The sequence below is a fragment of the Schistocerca serialis genome, chromosome 3 (assembly GCF_023864345.2).
Source record: "Schistocerca serialis cubense isolate TAMUIC-IGC-003099 chromosome 3, iqSchSeri2.2, whole genome shotgun sequence".
NCBI lineage: Eukaryota > Metazoa > Arthropoda > Insecta > Orthoptera > Acrididae > Schistocerca > Schistocerca serialis.
In genome coordinates this window covers 199,456,302-199,477,045 of record NC_064640.1, presented here as the reverse complement: position 1 = coordinate 199,477,045, position 20,744 = coordinate 199,456,302, and the positions used below count along the sequence as shown (strand labels likewise).

General features: G+C 42.8%; 1 protein-coding gene across 1 annotated transcript in view; it reads right to left on the bottom strand.

Annotated features, from left to right (window-relative positions):
- LOC126469911 (O-glucosyltransferase rumi homolog) overlaps positions 1–20,744 on the bottom strand; it is a 134,472-nt gene that overhangs the window by 65,627 nt on the left and 48,101 nt on the right. Inside the window, exon 4 of the mRNA XM_050097275.1 lies at positions 5,553–5,831. Within this exon, the coding sequence (XP_049953232.1) occupies positions 5,553–5,831 (279 nt within the window). The remainder of the gene's footprint in view (positions 1–5,552; positions 5,832–20,744) is intronic.

The following is a 20,744-nucleotide window of genomic DNA, read 5'->3' as shown; positions in this document are numbered from 1 at the left end:
GAGACTTTAGTCATCAATAATATATTCTCCTTCACTATTTACAACAGTCTGCCAATGCTGGGGTAAATTTCAATTCCATGACTGTAGCAATCACGTGGTTTTGAGGATAAGAACTTCTCGAGCCATTTTCATCTGGAAAGGAAGTGCCTTGAAGGCTGTTTGATAGAGAATGGAAAGTATAAAAAACTGAGGGCACAAAATCATGTGAATAAGGCGAGTGCAGAGTAACTTCCCCGCCTAACTCTTGTATGGTGTTTTTTGTCTGTCTAGCAGATGCAGGTGGTCATAATCATGGCGAAGCATCACTTCACGCAGTCTTTCTGGTCACTGCTCTTGGACTGCATCTGAAAGACATCTCATTTGTTGACAATAAACATCAGCAGTGTTGGTTACACCTCAGGAAGCAATTCACAGTACACCACACCATCGCTGTCCCGCCAGATGCATAACATTGCAAATGTGGATGCAAGCAGGTCATTGTACGGGGAGTTGCTGATTTGTTTGAGCTGAACCATTCCTTTCTTTTCCTTATGTTAGCATAAAGACACCACTTGTCATCACCAGTAATGATACAAGACAGGAATAGTCAACAGGACAGGAATGGTCAGTGTTGTTCATGAGTCAACTGATGACGAGCAAGCATGGTCACCCTCCTATTGAACTCAAACAGAAGAATATGTTAGAAATGTTCCAATTTCTCCACTTGCCACTACATTTTCTAGCATCCACAGCACTTACTATCTCCAAGTGACAAAATGACAATATGTCACTTCAAATAATAACAGTGAACTACAAATAAAAAATGATAATCAATAAATAAATCCATGGCAACCAGAATACCAACATGCTAAACAAAAAAGCTAAACTTATGCAGCAACCGAATATAAAGATTTACAAATTATCATTCATGGCACTGTACATGGTGACATGGTGCTAAATCATGACTTACAATCCAACAATATTAATTTCTTCAAAAACTTTCCCATGCTGAATGCTTATTTTGTTGAAAATATTGTCTTTAACAATACAAAATTGTCTTTACCAAGTAACCATATTATCTAATACGTGCCATAAGATAAATACATCTAGACGGACAAGATTGCACCTTCACTGTAAACTGCTGCCTTACCAATTGAAACTGGTTTAGTTTTGCAGTTAAGACTCTTTGGAATGATGTAAAAACATCTGTATGTGAAAGTGTTAAGCTGCAATGCGTCTGTCACTGCTACAAAACTAGATTTCCAACAAAAATTTAAGTAAATGAACTAAAGAAATTATCTGAACAAACAAATCACTCAAGATAAAGCACAGTTTAAACAGAGTTTGAAAAACATTTTGATAGGCAGCTTCTTATACTATACAGACGAATATTTTAACAGGGACTGTTGGACCAACTTAAGTAAAAACATCTGTTAGATTTCAGTTTTGACAGAACTTCATCACAACAGTCAAGATTAGATGCTTTGTGTATGATAAAATTATTAAAAGTGCACAACTATGTTTCATTCTGACAGCATGTTAATTCTTTAAAAATAGCAGTAATGTACTCACATATTTTTGACAATCTCCTGACAAATGATCAGGGAAGTGAGTGTTATATTCAAATGTTCTACCATTCAAGCAAGCACTGCCATTTTATACAAGTTAGAAGTCTATACAGTTGGTTGTCATTTTTTGTCATTATACTGTGGTACCACTTCCTCCAATTCACTGAACACTTTGAACACTCTGAGACACACAGTGAGAGTTTGAACTCTTCTATACAGGCACTTGACCCAATACAACATGTCAACTTCCCAACCCTTCTATTTGTTCATAAATACAAGTAAAGTGCCTCTGCTTATTCCACAACCCCATAGAACCACAACTTTTGACTATTTATTTCCAGACTAGGGTGCCTTATCTTGAATTTATATATTTGCCCTTTTCCATCATTCTCAAAAGTTTGCATCATGCTCACAGAAACAAACTGTAGACTCACTGAAAAGGAACCATAGTGTCCACTTAAGGAACGCAAGACAAAACCAATTTTTCTTAGCCACTGTACAGAATCGCGTGTACTATCCTGCAGGTCCCATCTTCAATAAGGTTTCAGGAGGACTGAAATATTTAGTCAGTAAGCCCCAGATTATCAAATTAAAGTTGAAGGCCTTCTTGGGGCACCATCCTTTTGTTTTCTACATGAGTTTGATAATGTTCCGTTCAAATTTGATGTCAGTCTGAGCCGTGTTCATTTTTTACAGTGTATTGGAACTGGAATTTAAATTATAATCACCCTGTACATCCATTACATTGAATTTCCCTACATAATGTTATATTTATCATTCATAGCTACTATACTGTAATGTTTTCAGTGGCAGTTTCACAGTAAATACTTCAAGTTTTAGTTTTTACTGTGAAACTGCCACCTGTAACGTTACAGTATAGTAGCTATGAATGATAAATATAACATTATGCAGGGAAATTCAATGTAATGACTGTACAGGGTGATTATAATTTAAATACCAGTTCCAAAACACTGTAAAAAATGAACACGGCTCAGACTGACATAAAATTTGAACGGAATATTATCAAAGAAGGGGAAAATATTACAGGAAAAAAAAGAAAAAAAAAAACGAAAATTTTACTACTAGGTGGTGCTTAAGTGACAGAATATGCAAAATAAAAGGTGCAGAGTACTGACTGTTCCTCAGTTTGTGCCTGAGATGCTTGGCATGACTGTGTCAATGCAGGATTGTGTGCTGCTGGTATAGATCTTTTACATGAACTGTGAGTGTGAACTGATAGCTCTGCACAAGTTCCTGACACTCAAAGGTATGAAAAAAGGCATTGGTCCAATGTATACTAAGAGTCTGGAGAAAATGATTACAAAATTTGAAAAGACAAGTTGTTTTGAAGTGCAGCGTGGAAGAGGGGGAAACAACTGATCTGACATCAGTAGAAGATGTGCCACGGCATTACAGGAGGAGTTGAATGGTGGTGTGCAAAGGTGTAGTGCACAGGGAATCGCCCAAACTTATGACATGCCAGTGAGCACAGTGCATAAAATTCTACAAAACATTCTGCATTGCTAGCCATACAAAATTACTCATGTTTGAGAGTTGCTTCGTGCTGACCTAACAGTAAGACAAACATTGGCTCTAGAATTTATTGTTCACATATAAAGCCCATTCCCATCTCCATGGACATGTCAATACACAGAAGTACACAATAAGGGCAATGGAAAAACTGCTGGCACATCGACCGATACTGCTTCATTCTGCAAAGAGAACTGCGCGGTGCAGGTTTATGGTATCGTTTATAATAGAGCCATATTTTTATGAGGAGGTGGGCTCTGTGGTTTTTGTTACCTGCCCTGTCACTGGCAAACACTATGAGTGTCCACACCATCATTCCAACCCTTCATCAGCACGGATATCTGGATAGGTTCATTTCTATGCAAGATGGCACTCCACCACACATTACACAGCCAGTGAAGCAGCTACTGCAGAGGCATTTTGGAAATACTAGGATTACCAGCCATCATTTCCTTACAGCCTGGCCTTCCACATCATCTGATCTTAAGCCGCGTGACTTCTGGCTGTGGGATTATCTGGGAGATGCTATGTCCAGTGCTACAATTACAAACATAGCTGAAATGAAGACATGCATTGTGCCGTGCATTCTGAATATGACCCCTGAGACACACTGATCTGTTGTGGAACAAGCTGTTTCTTAATTTCTTGTGCCAGTCTCACAACAATTAAAAGCCGATTTAACTGTTGCCTTTTATGCGGTCATTGGCCTCAGGTCAATTAAAAGCTGACTTTTCCCATCGATGCGGTATGACCTAGCTATAGTAAAATGGTTCAAATGGCTCTGAGCACTATGGGACTTAACATCTTAGGTCATCAGTCCCCTAGAACTTAGAACTAACTAACCTAAGGACAGCACACAACACCCAGTCATCACGAGGCAGAGAAAATCCCTGACCCCGCCGGGAATCGAACCCGGGAACCCGGGCGTGGGAAGCGAGAACGCTACCGCACGACCACGAGCTGCGGACTAGCTATAGTAGATGGACTTTCCTAACAGTCCGACAGCTGCTGAATGTGAACTCAAACAGGAATCCCTGGAGAAAAGGCGACGTTCTTTTCGAGAAACACTATTGAGAAAATTTAGAGAACTGGCATTTGAAGCTGACTGCCAAATGATTCTACTGGTGCCAACATACACTGTGCATAAGCACCACAATGGTACGATACAAGCAATTGGGGCTCATATGAAGGCATATAGACAGTTGTTTTTCCCTTGCTCTATTTGCGAGTGGACCAGGAACGGAAATGACACATAGTGGTACAGGGTACCCTCCAACATGTACCTTAGTTGTGCAGTCATGCACACCTGTACAATACGTTTGGTTTAGTGTGCAACTCACACCTTAGCCACTGTATTGCGATTCATCTGTCACTTGTAGCCAGAACCCATTCACATTATGATGCTTACAGTGCATTTACGGTCCCCCCCCCCCCCCCCCCCCCCCCAAAATAACGTTTTGCCCCTCTTCAATATTATTCCGTTCAAATTTGATGTCATTATAAGCAACTTCCCCCCCCCCTCCAAAAGTTAATAAACAAATGAAATACTACTGCAAATCTTGTTTTTGAGCCCCCTCCCCTTAAAAAAAAAGGTCTTTATTCTGGTAATCATGCAAAAGTTAATTCATTCCTTTAAAGAGGAGCTCTGGGTCAGAAAATTCAGAAGACCCGAAGGAAAAAAATCAAGAAATCAAATGTCAACCCTTCAAAAAAACATTCTTGTAGCAGAACTTCTTTCACCTTTTCATAATTACACTACTAAATCTCGTACAGAGTGACTAACAACTCTGGTAAAATTTATACATGGAATTTGAGCTCAAACCTTGCTGTCACTCAGAAATATCCTCGTCTAATATCTGCAGAAGCTACCTTATGTGGGAGTAGCCTACTGCAAGGAACTGTGGTTTACAACCTGTCTGATAACCCAAGACTGAAGTTATTAGTTCACAAAATTCTTGTTCTGTGCTAATTTACCTAAGAGGGAACACTCAGTGACAATGAGCACTTGATTCAGTCTAGCCTAATGACTAATGTGCTAGCTCATAACAAGCAGAAAATCAATGTTTGATTCTTCGTCTTGAAAAATTTTCTTGTTTTACTCATCATTAAAATGGCTGACAATGCTCTGTCCAATTCTTATGATAATGAAAATGAATGCTCATTATGTCTTACACTGATGTATTACGCTGCAGGCTCAATGGAACATAAAATTCTTGTAATGTTTGTTTCCTTTTGTAATCTAATAATGGGTAAATAAAATATGCTTTTTCTGTTGTCTGACTTTTTTGTTATGGTTCACATTTCTGAAATGTTTTAATCAAATGTGTTTCAGACATTTTTAGCGCTGAGGAAAGATTATTATATGCAACCCAACATAACTTTCCTGCCGCTACACTCTTACAATGGAGCCAAAGGAAACATGTGCAAGATACTGAAAACACAAATTATATGTTAGAAATAAAGAAAAATACTTACAGCTTCTGACTTCCAAGCTTGATTTTTTGTATACTGTGCATCTACTAAATCAGGACGTTCACGTGATAACATAATTAACTCATCTCTTTCGTGGCTAGTTCGTGAACCACGAAAGAAGCCAATTGGTTTCTTCTTTTCCCAAGGCCATTTAGCAGCAGCTTTCACCAAAGATTCCCGATGAAGATCCCATCTTCCTAGGCCTCTTGGATACAAGTGTATTGCTGGTCCACCTTCCCAAAACGCCCATGCAGGATACATTATGTCATAATACTGGCTGGTCTGCAAACATGTTTTAAGCGACTGTTTATGTTATCTATTTCCAACTAAGATATTTTCTTTCAAATAACTACAGTTTTGTACTCAAACTGGCACAAATATTTATTTTGGGGCAAGTTAACTGATAAGATTATCAGTGGCACTAATGAAATTTCACATTGATGACTAATGTGTGGAAAATAAGCAAAATTTGGCTACTGGACTGCGAAATGATTCAATGAAATCAAAATGACAATGGTTTTTAGTAACTATATAAGCATAAAAGATTTGTTGAAAATACCAAAATTTTTTTGTGGAGGAATTACATGTCCTAGAAATCTGCCGGTGGTAGCATCCATCGCAGTAGCCCAAGAAACCACACTGTTGATGTCTCTATTGCTATTTGAGTTTACAAACTATTGCTATTTGAGTAAAATATGGTAGAGTGTTTGTTGTTATTCTTGTAATGTTTCATTTACAAATCTAGCAATGCAACAAGAAATTTTGTGAAAAAGTGAAGCAAACATTTTCAGTAACATTTGAACTTCTGAAGTAAGCTTACAGTGATGATCATCTAGGTTGACCACAATCTTTAAGTACGGTTCTCTCAAATAATAACTCAAAGATGACCCTCAACCAGGAAAGCCAAGACTTAGACTGGTGCCACTTGCATTCACAAAACCAAGGATCTGGCAAACATATACCATCTTCTACCTGTCAGAGAACCTGAAATCTCAATCTGTTCATGTTATTGGATTTTAAGTAAAAAAATGTGAACTGTGAATGAGTTGCAGTGAACGTTCGCAGTTGATGACTGCAGAGCAGAAGAAACATTGAGTGATACTTTCAAGGAATGCATCGAACAGACTGACAATGGTAAAACATTTTTGTATAGGGTCATCAAAGGAGAAGAGTGTGGGGTTGCTGCTACAGCATCGAGAGAGTAGTTCAGTCATCAGTGCGGGTTGGCGAAAGATCTCCACATCAAAGAAAATGCAACAGCCTAAATATAATGACTGAGTGATGCTTATAGTGTTTATTACTGTTTTCTTATTTTTGGGGGGGGGGGGGGGGTTAATGGAATTATGCATTTCAATTTTTTTTCCCCAGTCAGTCACCTATCATTACTATGTAAGCATTTTTAAAAGGTTGCTCGACAAAATTAGCAAAAAGAGTCCACAGTTCTGGCAAAACAATTTTATTTACTTCACCATAATGTGCTTCCCCACTCAGATTTGTTTACATGTGAGTTCAGTATCAGAAATCAGATGACTGTCTTCCCCTATACACTCAAATTGACTAAATCTCACTCCAAGTGACTTTTTCCAGTTTGAAAAATTAAAATCAGTGCTGAAGAGATACAGTTTTGACACCACTCATGACATTAAGAAACATCTGTGATGGGCACTGAAGGACAGTCCAGCGTAAGCTTTCCAGGAGTGCATGATAAAGTAGAAATTCTACTAGGCTAAGAGTGTGAATAGAAAACAGGAGTGTTCTGAAGGAGACATGGTTTAAACATCTATAAGCTGAATACTAAAAGTTAGGTTGTTTTCTGAACAGGCCTTGTACAGACCCTCTACATCACACTTTTGCACTGCAAACTACTGCATCAGTTCATTTTCTGGCAACCAAGTTCACTTTGTTAGGAGATTCAAGTTCACTGCACATGCAGATATGTATTTGCAGGTGCTCCACTGTGCAAAGTGAAGGGGTTGATATACTGTAATTTTAGTGCAGTTCTGAATTGTTCAACTTTATTCACTCCCACAACCCCCTCCTAGTCTGATTCCCACATCTGAAGGTGCACTTAGTTCTTCCGTACCCAGTTGCTGTGCACCTACACTTGCCTCACATGCAGTAAGAGACGTGCATTTTATCACACACCTCTTTCTCGACACAGGAGCAAGCACGATTCCATCTACACCTCATTTTGTATGTTTTAAGTCTGCTCCCTCAACAACACAGGTATTATTCAACACCAATTATGGTCAAATACATCAAAGTATATAACAGAGCCTGACTCTTCTTGATCTAAACAGAAATAAAGACTTCTGAAGGCCTCTTGACCATTAATGCACTCTGGAGATTTACTTAATAATTCAAATGTTAGTGCTACAGAACACTGACAGTGTATTGAATGAGAGGTACACGACTACGAACCGCGCTCTTGGTTTCCACACAGAAGTCACAACACGACTCGAATAAAGACAGCATCGCATTAATGAAATAGATGCGTTGGTGTGGAACCCAAACGTAAACTGAAAGGAATAAAGTCCAAATTAATGTCCACAAAATAGCCAAGTATCACAAGACGGTTGTAAATAAGTCCAATAGACAGCATGTAATGCACTAGCAGCTCATGATAATTGAAAGGTCCATATGGGGGTAAATAAACATTACATATTGTCATCCCAACTGACAGTAGACACTAATGGCCACGGCCTCTAGTGCAGTGGTAAGGGGGCACCTACTCACTGAAAATATCACAGCATATGAGAGTACAGACCCCACCAGATACTCTCTCGACATTAACAGGATTGGTACAGTATGGTTCGCAGTTGTTCAGAGCACAGAGTTGGGCTGCCGTAAACCGTGTTTCCTAAAGTGCTATGCCAATACAGAGTAAGTATCTGATAAATAACAGAGTTGCATCAGATGGTGACAGTAGCCATTACAGTTCCATTGAAGGAGCATTGGAGTCAGGTCTGAGAAAGTGGCAAATGGAAGAGATGGGAGTGATTACTTCACTACCAGGTTGTGGTCCACCTGACTGCGTGATCCATCATCAGTGTGCATAGGCTCTAACTCTCCAGGGTTGGGGAGTGGAACATCTGAAACCTTAGAAAGTAGTTTATCTTTCTGCTTATCCTTCTTACCCTTGTGAGACTTCGATTTCTGCAAGGATTTCCCCATTTTATCTTCTGGGAGCGAAGAGGACCATAGTTTTCATCGGTCCACAGCCTGTTGCTGCTGGTTCTTGTCTGGAGAGGGGGATGGGGGTCACCTTGACCCGTGTCCTTGTCCCTGACAATGCCAGAGGATGACCAGGCATCTCTGGCCACACCAATGGTGGTGGAACTGCTAGTGTTATAGGTGTAGGGGGCGAGGGAGCCAACATTCCTTCTCCCAACTGTACGGCATGTCCTGGAATATGACCAGGGCCAGGAGGTGTTGTGCAAGACCTTGTAATCTTGTGAGGTATGGACAGTGACACAACAGTCACAAAATTTGAGACCATATCAGTCAGATGAAGTCTTTCAAACTTTTTCTTTGTGTCTTGATAAGACATGCAGTCAAGTGTTTTATATTCTTAAATTTTCTGCTCCCTCTTGAACACTTAGCATTGCGGTGAATGAAAAGATTGCGGTTCCGGACAGTTGACACATTGAGGGGATTGGCCACAAGGGCTGCCCTCATCAGATGCCCGTTCACAAGCCCTACAGATAGCCTCATTAGAACAGTGTGAGGACATGTGTCCAAACCCTTGGCACTCTAAAAATCTCATCGGAGGAGGAAAATAAGGCATGACATCACACCTATAAACTGTGACCCTAACTTTCTTAGGTAAAATGTTGCTGTCGAAGACTAGGATAAAAGCTCCATTGTCCACTCTTATTATCCTTGGGTCCCTTCTGGATGCGGCAAGCAAAACGGACTCTACACCACACCAGATTACTATGCAGCTCTTTGTCAGTTTGTAGCATTAGGTCTCAATGTAAGACAAGACCCCGAATTTTATTGAGCTTGTTATGAGGAGAAATAGTGACTGGTGTATCTCTCAACTTCACACAGGCCCGAAGTGCCCACGATCAGTTGGAGTGCGATGTTTTGATCGACAAAGATCCATTTCTCGTTTTTTCTATTGCCGCAAGCTATCCAAACTGTTCTTTGGAATTTTCAATGAGAAAAAGTGGCTTTGTCATTGCAAAAGATTCACCGTCACTTTGGGCACAAACCAAGAACTCAGCAAACTGTCCACTTCCAATTCTGCTTACCCGGCTCTCGGCTTGAGGCAAAGACGGAAATGCCATAGGATTGTAAACTTCTGCATTAAAATCACTATTCTTGACTGACGAGATGGCTGTGTCGGCACGGCCATCACGGCTGTGTTGGCACAGCCACCATTAAGTTTGATCCGTTTCATTGTGGATCATCCGGCCCTATGCCACACACTCCAATCAGAGGCTCTACACGTGGACGCCACCCTGCCAAGGCAAAGACCACCTAGCACAGTAGCCATTTCCCAGAGTCCTGGTACCCCGAAGTGGACAGGCACCTACTCCTTGGCTGACATGGGGAGGTTACAGCTCAGGCATCTGAAGTGCGAACCCTGCGTAGTCACTGGGCTACCACTGAGAGGGTTCATGACAACCCCACCACAATGGACTGGCTACTGTGCTGGATTTTGGTGCAGAGGTAGATCCACTTGATTGGTAGGTGCAAAAGATAACAGCACACAGTGGAGAGTTAATGTACCACCGTAAGGTATCCTTTCCCAAACAGCACTTCTGTAAAATTTGCAAAGTGGAAGTCAAACCCAAAATTGGGACTAGAATTTAAAAAGCCAAAAAAGGTGAGGGAAAAAATGTTTAAAAAAGTGAAATCCTCCAGAAGTCCAAAGACAGAAGAAGCTGAGTAGCTGTGGTGTAGTGGTTATTATACTAGACTGTTGCATGGAGGGTCATGAGTTCAAAACTCACCTGAAGTATAAAATTTTAATTTCTATGTTCGGTTCGAGTAGATTCTGGAAGTATCCACACATGTCAAGAATCGTTGTACTGGAATGTTCTGTAATTGTACGTATACCGTATGTGTTCTGGAAGCAGGCAGTTTGCTCTGCGCTCTTGTATGGCCAAGTGCTGAATAAACCTTCATTAAGTGAAGTTAGTGTTCGTCATTCATCTAATTACACCTTCTTCTACATAACATTATTCAGGTGGAGATGCTGGGTACTGGAACTTGTGATGGCACACATTATTGACAACACAGTGGCTCCCATCAGGTCACGACAGAGCCACTATTTATGTGGCGAGAAATCCGAGTTCGAGCCATATTCAACAGATCGCAATCTACCACAGTGCCACCACGTGAGACATCCTCCGGGTTCTCTGGTGATGATGGTCAAGATCCAAACAAGTGGCTGAAGGTATATGAGTGAATAGCCAAATTTAACAAATGGGATGACACTATGTGTTTGGCTAACGTATTTTTCTACTTGGAGGCCACTGCCAAGCAATGGTATGAGAACAACGAGGAGAAGTTCACAAGCTGGGAAGTATTCCAGGTGGAACTGTGCAAGTATTTCGGCGACACACAATGACAAAAGTGCAAGGCTGAAGATAAATTAAAGTACAGGGCATAGCGTCCAGGAGAAACTACATCATCCTACATTCAAGACGTCTTGGAGCTGTGTAAAATAGAGGATCCTAGAATGAAGGAGGAAGATGAGGTTGAACATTTCATTTCATGAAGGGTGTTGCTGAGGACATGTATCAAGCTCTACTCCTAAAGGAGGTTTCGACAGCAGACGAATTCATAAAATGATGCCAGTATATTGAGACAATGCATCAAAAAAGAATTACACATAAGAAGTTTGAACGGCTTCCAAACACCGTATCGATGTCTGTGATGGAGGAAGGAACTGATTTCACAAGTGTTCTTCATCAGATAGTGAGAGAGGAAGTTCAGAAGGCACCTGGATTGCACGGCAAGCAAACAACCAAGATGCTTCAAGAGGTCATAAGGGAGGAAGTGGAACAGACATTGAACCCAATCTCTCGTCCTTCACTTCCATTTTAAAAAGTTGAGACCCAGGTGAAGTTACGTTCCTACAATGCCACATGAGGAACCTGTTTGGGCACCACGGAAGACTGACGTCTGGAGGACCCAGGATAACCAACCAGTATGTTTCCACTGGGGACGACTGGGACATGTGGTGCGCTATTGTCAAGAAAGGCGGCAGATATTTGATGACGTCCGCGCCCGAAGACAGCAGACCGGGATGATGGAGATGAACAAGAAGATGTGGGTGCAGGACAATGTAGGTCACCATCGCCGCATGCCATTCGCTGGAGAGGATGCTCCCCAATTCGTCGATCGAGGTCTCAACCACCATTTAGAAGCTCCAGCCGATCACCTAGCCACTGCAACCTGGAAAACTAAAGGGTGCGACCTTCCTTGGAGGTGAGGCCGCCGAAAAGAAAAATCCTCTGCCACTGATCACTACAAAAATGATAGGAAACTAGGTCGATATCCTCATGGAATGGCTGACCAGCCCAAGCTCTTGTGGACTCTGGAGCATCATATTCAGTCATTTCGTAGAAGTACTGTCGCCAGTTGCAGAAAACCGTATTTGTCGACAACAAAACATCTCTGCTGAAGACAGATAGTGGGAAATATGTAAAACCTACAGGAAGATTTGTCATTCGTGTTGGTATAAGTGGCCATGCACAGCCCTTAGAATTCATCGTCTTACAAGACTGTAGTCATGACGTCATTCTTGGATGGGACTTTATGAAAGTTTCTCAGGCAATTATGGATTGTGGTCGCTCAAAGATTATGCTAGACGAGATGAGATATTGTGGACAGGAAGATGCGCATCCGAGTGTGTGGAGACTGTGTGCTGGATGAAGTGATCATTCCTGCAGTCAGCTCTAGAAAGTTACCTGTCATGTGTCATGCCATGCATCAACACATGGATCTTGTAGTGGAATGGAAGAGAAGCATACCACTGAAGAATAACTTGGTCATCCCAGCCTCTGTCGTCACATTTAAGAACGGATTCGGTGAATTGTGGATAGTTAACTGTCTCTGAGAATCGTAGATCCTTCCAAGGTGCATGTGTGTAGCAAACGCTGAGCCGTTAATTGCCGAACAGCTGAGCATCATAGAAACTTCTCATGCCGAGTCTGTGGGCTACCAACACGAGACAAGATCTTCTAGCTTGACTATCACCAGATCTTACTAAGGAACAACAGAAGAAGCTACTTGCCATTCTTCAAGAATTCTCTGAATGCTTCAATCCACAGGTGGAGAGCAAATTAGACAAGTCAATGGAGAAGCACTGGATTAGCACCGGATACCATCAATCAATAAGCCAGAGAACATACCGTGTGTCAGCAACGGAATGTCAAATAATTCATGACGAGGAAGATAAAATGATGAAGAATGACATCATTCAGCCTTCGTAGAGCCCATGGTCATCACCAGTGGTTCTCGTCAGGAAGAAGGATGGCAGCTGGTGCTTTTGTGTTGATTACAGGAAGCTTAATAGGATAACTAAAAAGGACGTTTACTCTCTTCCACGAATTGATGATACACTAGATTGTCTGAAGGGGACTAAGTTTTTCTCAACCATGGATATGTACTCAGGATACTGGCAAATCAGAGTAGATGAAGCTGATCATGAGAAAACTGCATTCATCAGCCCTGAGAGCCTGTATGAGTTTAAGGTAACACCGTTCGGTTTGTGTAATGTATTCTCAGAGACATTTGATTAACACATAAAAAGACTGAGGACCGTTCTTAAGTGTCTCCAACAAGGCAGACTGAAACTTAATCCAAGAAAGTGTCTCTTTGGAGCAAAAGAAATCAAAATACTTGGACACCTTGTGTCAAACGAAGGTGTGCAGCCAAACCCAGAAAAGGTGAGATCTATAACGGAGTTTCCTAACGTATTAGAGATGTGAGAAGCTTCCTCAGATGATGTTCTTATTACCATCGTTTTATCAAAGACTTTTGTATAAAAGCCAGGCCACTCGAACAGTTGATAAAAGCTGATGCCAAATTTATCTGGGGTGGTGCTCAACAAGATTCTTTCGATGTGCTGCGAAAAGCTCTGACGACTGACTCTGTACTTGGTCTGTATGATGAGAGAGCACCTACAGAACTACATACAGATGCCAGTGGGTATGGGATTGGTGCTGTTCTGGTTCAAATTTCGGATGGAAAAGAGAAGGTTATAGCGTATGCTTTTAGGACACTTACAAAAGCCGAGAGAAACTACTCAACTACAGAAAGAGAATGTCTTGCTGTGATCTGGTACATGTACAAATTTCGACAGTATCTATATGGAAGGTCATTCACAGTTGTTACAAACCATCATTCACTTTGTTGGTTGATGGGTCTAAAGGATCCAACAGGACGACTCGCCAGGCGGGCACTACGTCTTCAAGAGTATGACATTACCATAGTGTACAAGACTGGAAGAAAACACCAAGATGCCGATTGTCGCTCAAGAAACCCAAATCAAGACCATCAGCTACCCCAGAAGTAACTAAGGCACTACAAATTCTATCGTATAACACCCACGCAACCCAATTACATGCTACTACACTGCACGCTATTATTCATATAAGTTTACAACAAAACCTTAGGCCTCACTTATTACCTGTTGAAATACGAGGGCTATTCAGAAAGTACGGAACGTTTTGGCATTAAAAAAAACTAAGTCACTTTTCCACATAGTCACCAAACACATTGAGGCACTTATCATAGTGGTGGACAAGCTTTGAAAGACCTTCAACATAAAATTCTGCCGCCTGAGACTTTAACACAACACTTGTGGTAGCTTAGCTTTTGAGTGACAATTTCAAACAACAAAGTCTGTGAAACTTGTGGAAAAGAAAGCGAAAACTCTGTTATTGTGAAGCGATGGTTTTCACGAATCGTTTCATCAACTTTAGCGACAAGACCGTCAGTCACAAAACTCGGGCGTCCACTCTTCTCTTCATCACGAACGTTGGTTTGGCCATTTTTAAACTGAATGCACCATTTCCAGACATAACATTCTCTCATTATGTTGTTTTCGCACATTTCGCACAGTTCACGATAAATTTCTGTAGGTTTTAGGTTTTTTGCCAACAAAAACTGTATCACAGATCGCACCTCACAACTAGCAGGATTTTCGATGGCAGCGCACATTTCAAATTTGAATATCGAAAAAACCAGACACGCAGAGACGTTCCTGCTGTCACCGATGGATGCTGACTGAGCTGCCGAGCATGCATATACCACAACATACACGATCGTTGTGCGCCTAGCGGCGTTAGATGGATTCGATCCCTACTTTCTGAATAGCCCTCATATTCTTGCAAACACATCCTCTGGCAAACCCAGGATGTCCTAGTCATTAGTAAAGATGATCAAACACAAGCAGTGATATCTCTTAATGACTTTCGGTCTTGTACCAACATTAATTATCACGTGTTCTATAAATGACTTAATTACTGGGATAAGGAATTGTGAAATCGCTCTATTACTAGAAGAGACTAAAACCCCTATTTGCCATTTTACTGCCCTTACACTACTCGAACACTGGTTCGCCCTGTCTGAAATAGTTTGTTGCACTTTGTGCCACAGCCTATCTCAGTAGTTTAGATCTGGTATTAGTCTACACTCAAGTCTCAGACCTATCGGGTTGTTATAGCTAACAATGGATTGTTGTTTAACGTTTCTTCTTGTGACACAGTTATCCCCAAAGTTAAGCTTTCTGCTCATTTAACTTACTCCCACAATTCTAGTTATAAACCGTTTATGTACTGCTAGCTGAAGTACTGTACCTACTGTTTTAACATGGCTAGAAAGCTTGCCAGGGTTACCCAACAATTCTAAGACATGATTTTTAGATTCAGTTACAAATTATTAGCTAAAGAACATGCACAAATCACTCTCGATCATGTAATAGTGTATGTCACTGAACAGAACGACAAAGATAACACACACTGAGGGATTATTCCCAGTGCTACAACTGTCCCTCTACCTCTAATCCTTGTTTGCCTCATTGTACGGATCTCGTATACCCCTGGCTATCATGAATGTTTTAAGCCATGACCTCAACCAGTACCCGAGCAGTAGCCATCAGGCGAACATCATTGTTAATATCTAGGCACGCTTCAGGCACGGCCCTCCTTTGGCACGCTTCAGGCACGGCCCTCCTTTGGCACGCTTCAGGCACGGCCCTCCTTTGGCACGCTTCAGGCACGGCCCTCCTTTGGCACGCTTCAGGCACGGCCCTCCTTTGGCACGCTTCAGGCATGGCCCTCCTTTGGCACGCTTCAGGCATGGCCCTCCTTTGGCACGCTTCAGGCATGGCCCTCCTTTATGTTAGGATTTACAAAATAGTGGTTTGTGTTGTTACGCTGATGTTGCCTTTAAATGGTCAAATTTTGTGTCTTGGCACAGGGTCACACAGAGTCACTATAGTGAATAATTGTGTATCAAAGAATTTTGTATTTGAACATTAAAAGTTGTGCATATCAGGCACGAGGGTTATCTGACAATTTTTATTAAGAAATGTAGATGATTATACATTTTTGTAAACTGGAATCACAGACATGGCCTTTCTTTGTCAAACAAAGACCATTCCATGGCATTTATGTCAATAATAATTGTGCTACAGCTCCTTTTTAAATGGCCCTACACCCTGAATTCTTCCGAGGGTTTTTCACTGAGTGAGCCCTGTCCTCGAGTATTACAATTGCCCATAATCTGTGAGGCTTACTCACTGAGCCTGTCGACCCCCTACAGTAGCACAAGCCCTGCCGGTTTTGACTGCAGCCCTACATCGCAGCCCCAGAACCCTGTAGTGTGCTGCTCAGCCACTGTCTCATTCACCGCCTTGACCACACTCTCATGCCATCCACCGGCTCTGACAACAGTCGACCTCCTGACACCACCCTCACAATGATGGCATCGCGTCATCGAGCCCACTTCAAGACCCAATTCAAGGGCATTTCTCTGTAATTTTTTAAAATTTTGTAAAGAGTTTATGTAGCCATACTACACATGACTTTCACAAATGTCAAAACCAAATCAGTTTAATGAATTATACGATTCGTAAACTATGCCCCTTTTAAACGATTTGCTATAATTCAATCCCCCCGATATTTCTAAGGGCCCATATTACCATAAATGTAGGCAGGACTTTCTGTGGGAGCCATTTAAATTTGCATTCAGTTTTATAATTTGTAAATCATTTTTGGAATCCATAAAATGGCTCTCTCAGAAGGGGGAAGAAATGTGCATGGTGAGCAGTTTTATTCAGAGGAAAAATGGGTTTTCAAATTTTTCATTTTAATTGTCTTTCACGTGACATAAGGTACTGCATCTCTGGTAAGACAGTGGCTGAGTCTGAGCCAGCACAGTACTGAATATTTTGTGTAACACCCACATTCGGCCCACATGAACATCGACCCCCAGTAGCACCACTGACTATGGACACAGTGTCGAGTACCGCTGACAGAGGGACGCCCACTGAAGCACCCTCTGCCCACCCATAGGAGGGCTGGGGGCCAATCACATGGGGCACACTGGATGGGTTGGTGAGAATGCTCTCTCATCTGCCAGCTGGGTCTCTGACGGGATGTGTCCACTAGTTCCTCCCTTTCGGGGCGTAATGCTTCTAAATTTAACAGCGGCAGCCTCCTGTTGCCGTATTGAGTTCGAGTTTAGTGTATCCCTTAGGCATTCGCTTTTGGCAAAATAAAACCTCCACTGGTGACTGGAAACAGTCTTTTCAGTCTCCTAACACCACCATATGCCCCATGTCCAACTCCTTTTCCCATCCTGATCCTTCTTAGCTTTTGTGCCACTCGGCCCCCTTTTCTGGAACGGAACAGGCCCCGTCTCTTTGTTGTCGTGTCGATTAGCCCCTTGGCAGGGGCAATCTTCACTTTCCTTTGTTGTCACGTGTAGTTTGTCGTCTTCTTATCATTGCGTGTGCACCCGCGTCACTGCTGCTCACCTGTAATTTTTGCCCGTGCCACAAGCAGCCACATCAGTCTCTGTGTCATTTTCTACCTACAGTTTCCACCGACTTCTATGCAGACTCTGTGATCAGGGATGCAATCCCCTGCCTCACATTTGATGAATTATTTTATCAGCGCATCCTTTACTGTCGGGATCTGTCCTACAATGCCATTTTCCATGGAGTGAGACATCGAATCGAAGTGGGAGGGGATGCCACAGTTGTCGTCAACAAGCCCGCCAGCTGAAGAGGAAGTTGCTGCCATTCACACCAGGAAACCTTGCCGCAACGGACAACCCAGTTGGCAGCAACGAGGGCACTGTGCGGCACTTCTGTCATGCCCCACTGGCTTTGTGCGACATGAGAGAGCTAGTTGTGTATACTGCAGCAGCTATTCCGCCCTTCTACTTTCAGTTGTATGCATGGCTGTGCTCCCAAATGTCGGCTCCTGTCAACACTGCCTGACAAGCTACACTAAACAACATATTCTCACTCTTGGTAATTTTAGAGCCACCACGGCTTCCAACACTGTAGCCTATCCTATCTGTCCTAGCACCTGTTTGGTTGTTAATTATCCTCATAGTGAGAATTTGTTTTGGTTAACACTTTCGTTACTTTCAGATTTTCTGTTATTGCAACATATTCTTTGTCTCTCTGCCCTACACTGTGGCACACTAATACGAACGTATTGTCTTGGCTACCCAGGCTGTCCGATCTGTGGTTTGCTCATCATAAGATACTGTGTTTTCACCTTGACGCAAAAGAAAAACAGAATACTGATGTTCACCAGCTCTAGGACTGCATCTCCAGTAGCTGCAGACTCAGCACTTAAACACCTGATTGCGACGTGGAATGCCATTTTGCAGACTTCTGCAAGTGTTCAAATCAACAAGTGGTTATGCACACTGTTTTTTCCCCTTGGCTGACATCCATACTACTGTGCAACAGAATCCATATTGACTTTGCTGGACCTTCCTTAGGCATTTTTTGGTTGTTGACACTGTTTTCAAGTTTTCTATGTTGTTTGCTGCTGATCTACAGTAGCAGAAGTGATTGTCACGGCACTGTCAAACATTTTTTGTCACAGGCCTAGCTTGTACAGTGATTTTGGACACTGGAGCTCAATTTTTGGCTCATTCCTTTCAAGATCATTCCTCCAGTAATTGCATCCACTGGCATCACAGTTCGTTGTGGGCAGTATGCTGACCACGCCATGCCAGTCCACCCTCCAGCCAGAGGACCACCCCCCAGGCAGATGGCACAGTTCGGTCTCTCAATAAACCCAATTCCTTCTTTTGAAGGGAGGGAGCAAGGAGGCTTCTTTGGCGTGCCCACAGGTGTTGCCTGCATGAAAGTGGGTAACTCCTGCACCTATGCAGGCACCTCTTGCACCAATGCGGGTGCCTCCTACCTGAACCCACAGCTTCCTGCAAAGATACAGGCACCTCCTACCACACACACACACACACACACACACACACACACACACACACACGCACCACCTGCACTGACGTGTGCGCCTCCAGGTGCCTCCTGCACCTACACAGGCACCTCTTATACAGATGTAGGCACCTCCTGCACCGATGCAGGTAGCTCCTGCAACAATGCAGGCACTTCCTACCCAGACCTAGGAGCCTCCTGTACTGACACAGGCACCTCCCATCCCAATTCAGGCACCTCCTGCACTGATGCGGGGACCTCCAGGCACCTCCTGCACTAGTGCAGCACCTCCCACACTGACAGGCATCTTCTGAATCAACACAAATGCTGCCACACTGATGCAGCCACCATCCACACTGATGCTGGTACTTGCCACCTTCCTGTTGGCACCGCCTGTCCTTCCTCCAGACACTGTGACTCCCCAGCACACAGCACCTGGAGATGAGTATGCCACTGTTCTGCCTCTGCCTACAGGGTGTTGGGGTAGTGTGCCTGCTTTTCTGGAGGGGGAGGAAGGTGCAGGTTCATGCTACCTCCACTTCCGTCATTGCTCACTGGTTAACACAGTCCCAGAACTGTGCAAGCCCAGGAAAACTGCTTCAGACATTATGGATGTCTCAACTATCAGCACATTGTGGAGGCACAGGCATCTAGTTGCTCTTCCCTCCTCCCAAACCCCCAGGGAAGGAGAGGGTGTAGTAACCTGCACATTACTACACCCTCAGTGCCACTACCACAGTGCACACCAGACAGTTTGCGCACTGCGGGGTTTGGCTACTCCAGAGCCCCACCACAGGCCGCTGATGCAGTCTGGCACTTCAACTGCCTGCAGCTGATAGCTAGTGGTCCCTGGTGGGCAAATGCTCTTTATATTGCTGTGTACTGGCAATGATGTGTGTTGATGTGTGTCCAGTATCTGTATTGTCTACTTATGTTTACACTTTCACACGATGACTGAATAAACAGTGGATTTCTTAACACTGTGTCTCTTATTGTGTTCAGAGCCACAAATAAATATCTCAAAGAAAACTATCTATTGATAAATAGTCAGCACAGATTCAGAAAATTTTGTTTTTGTGCAACACAGCTAGTTCTTTATTCTCATGAAATGAGTGCTATTGAGAGGGGATCTCCAATTAATTCGATATTTCTATATTTTCAGAATGCTTTTGATACTGAAACTTCCTGGCAGATTAAAACTGTGTGCCCGACCGAGACTCGAACTCGGGACCTGCGGGCACGCCAAAGAAGCCTCCTTGCTCCCTCCCTTCAAAAGAAGGAATTGGGTTTATTGAGAGACCGAACTGTGCCATCTGCCTGGGGGGTGGTCCTCTGGCTGGAGGGTGGACTGGTACGGCGTGGTCAGCATACTGCCCACAACGAACTGTGATGCCAGTGGATGCAATTACTGGAGGAATGATCTTGAAAGGAATGAGCCAAAAATTGAGCTCCAGGTCCCGAGTTCGAGTCTCGGTCGGGCACACAGTTTTAATCTGCCAGGAAGTTTCATATCAGCGCACACTCCGCTGCAGAGTGAAAATCTCATTCTGGCTTTTGATACTGTTCCTCACAAGCAGCTTCCAATCAAATTGTGTGCCTAAGGAGTATCAACTTAATTGTGCGACTGGATTTGTGATTTCCTGTCAAATAGGTCACAGTTCATAGTAACTGACGTAAAGTCATCGATTAAAACATAAATGATATCTGGTGTTCCCCAAGTGTTCTATGTCCTCTGCTATTCCTAAGCT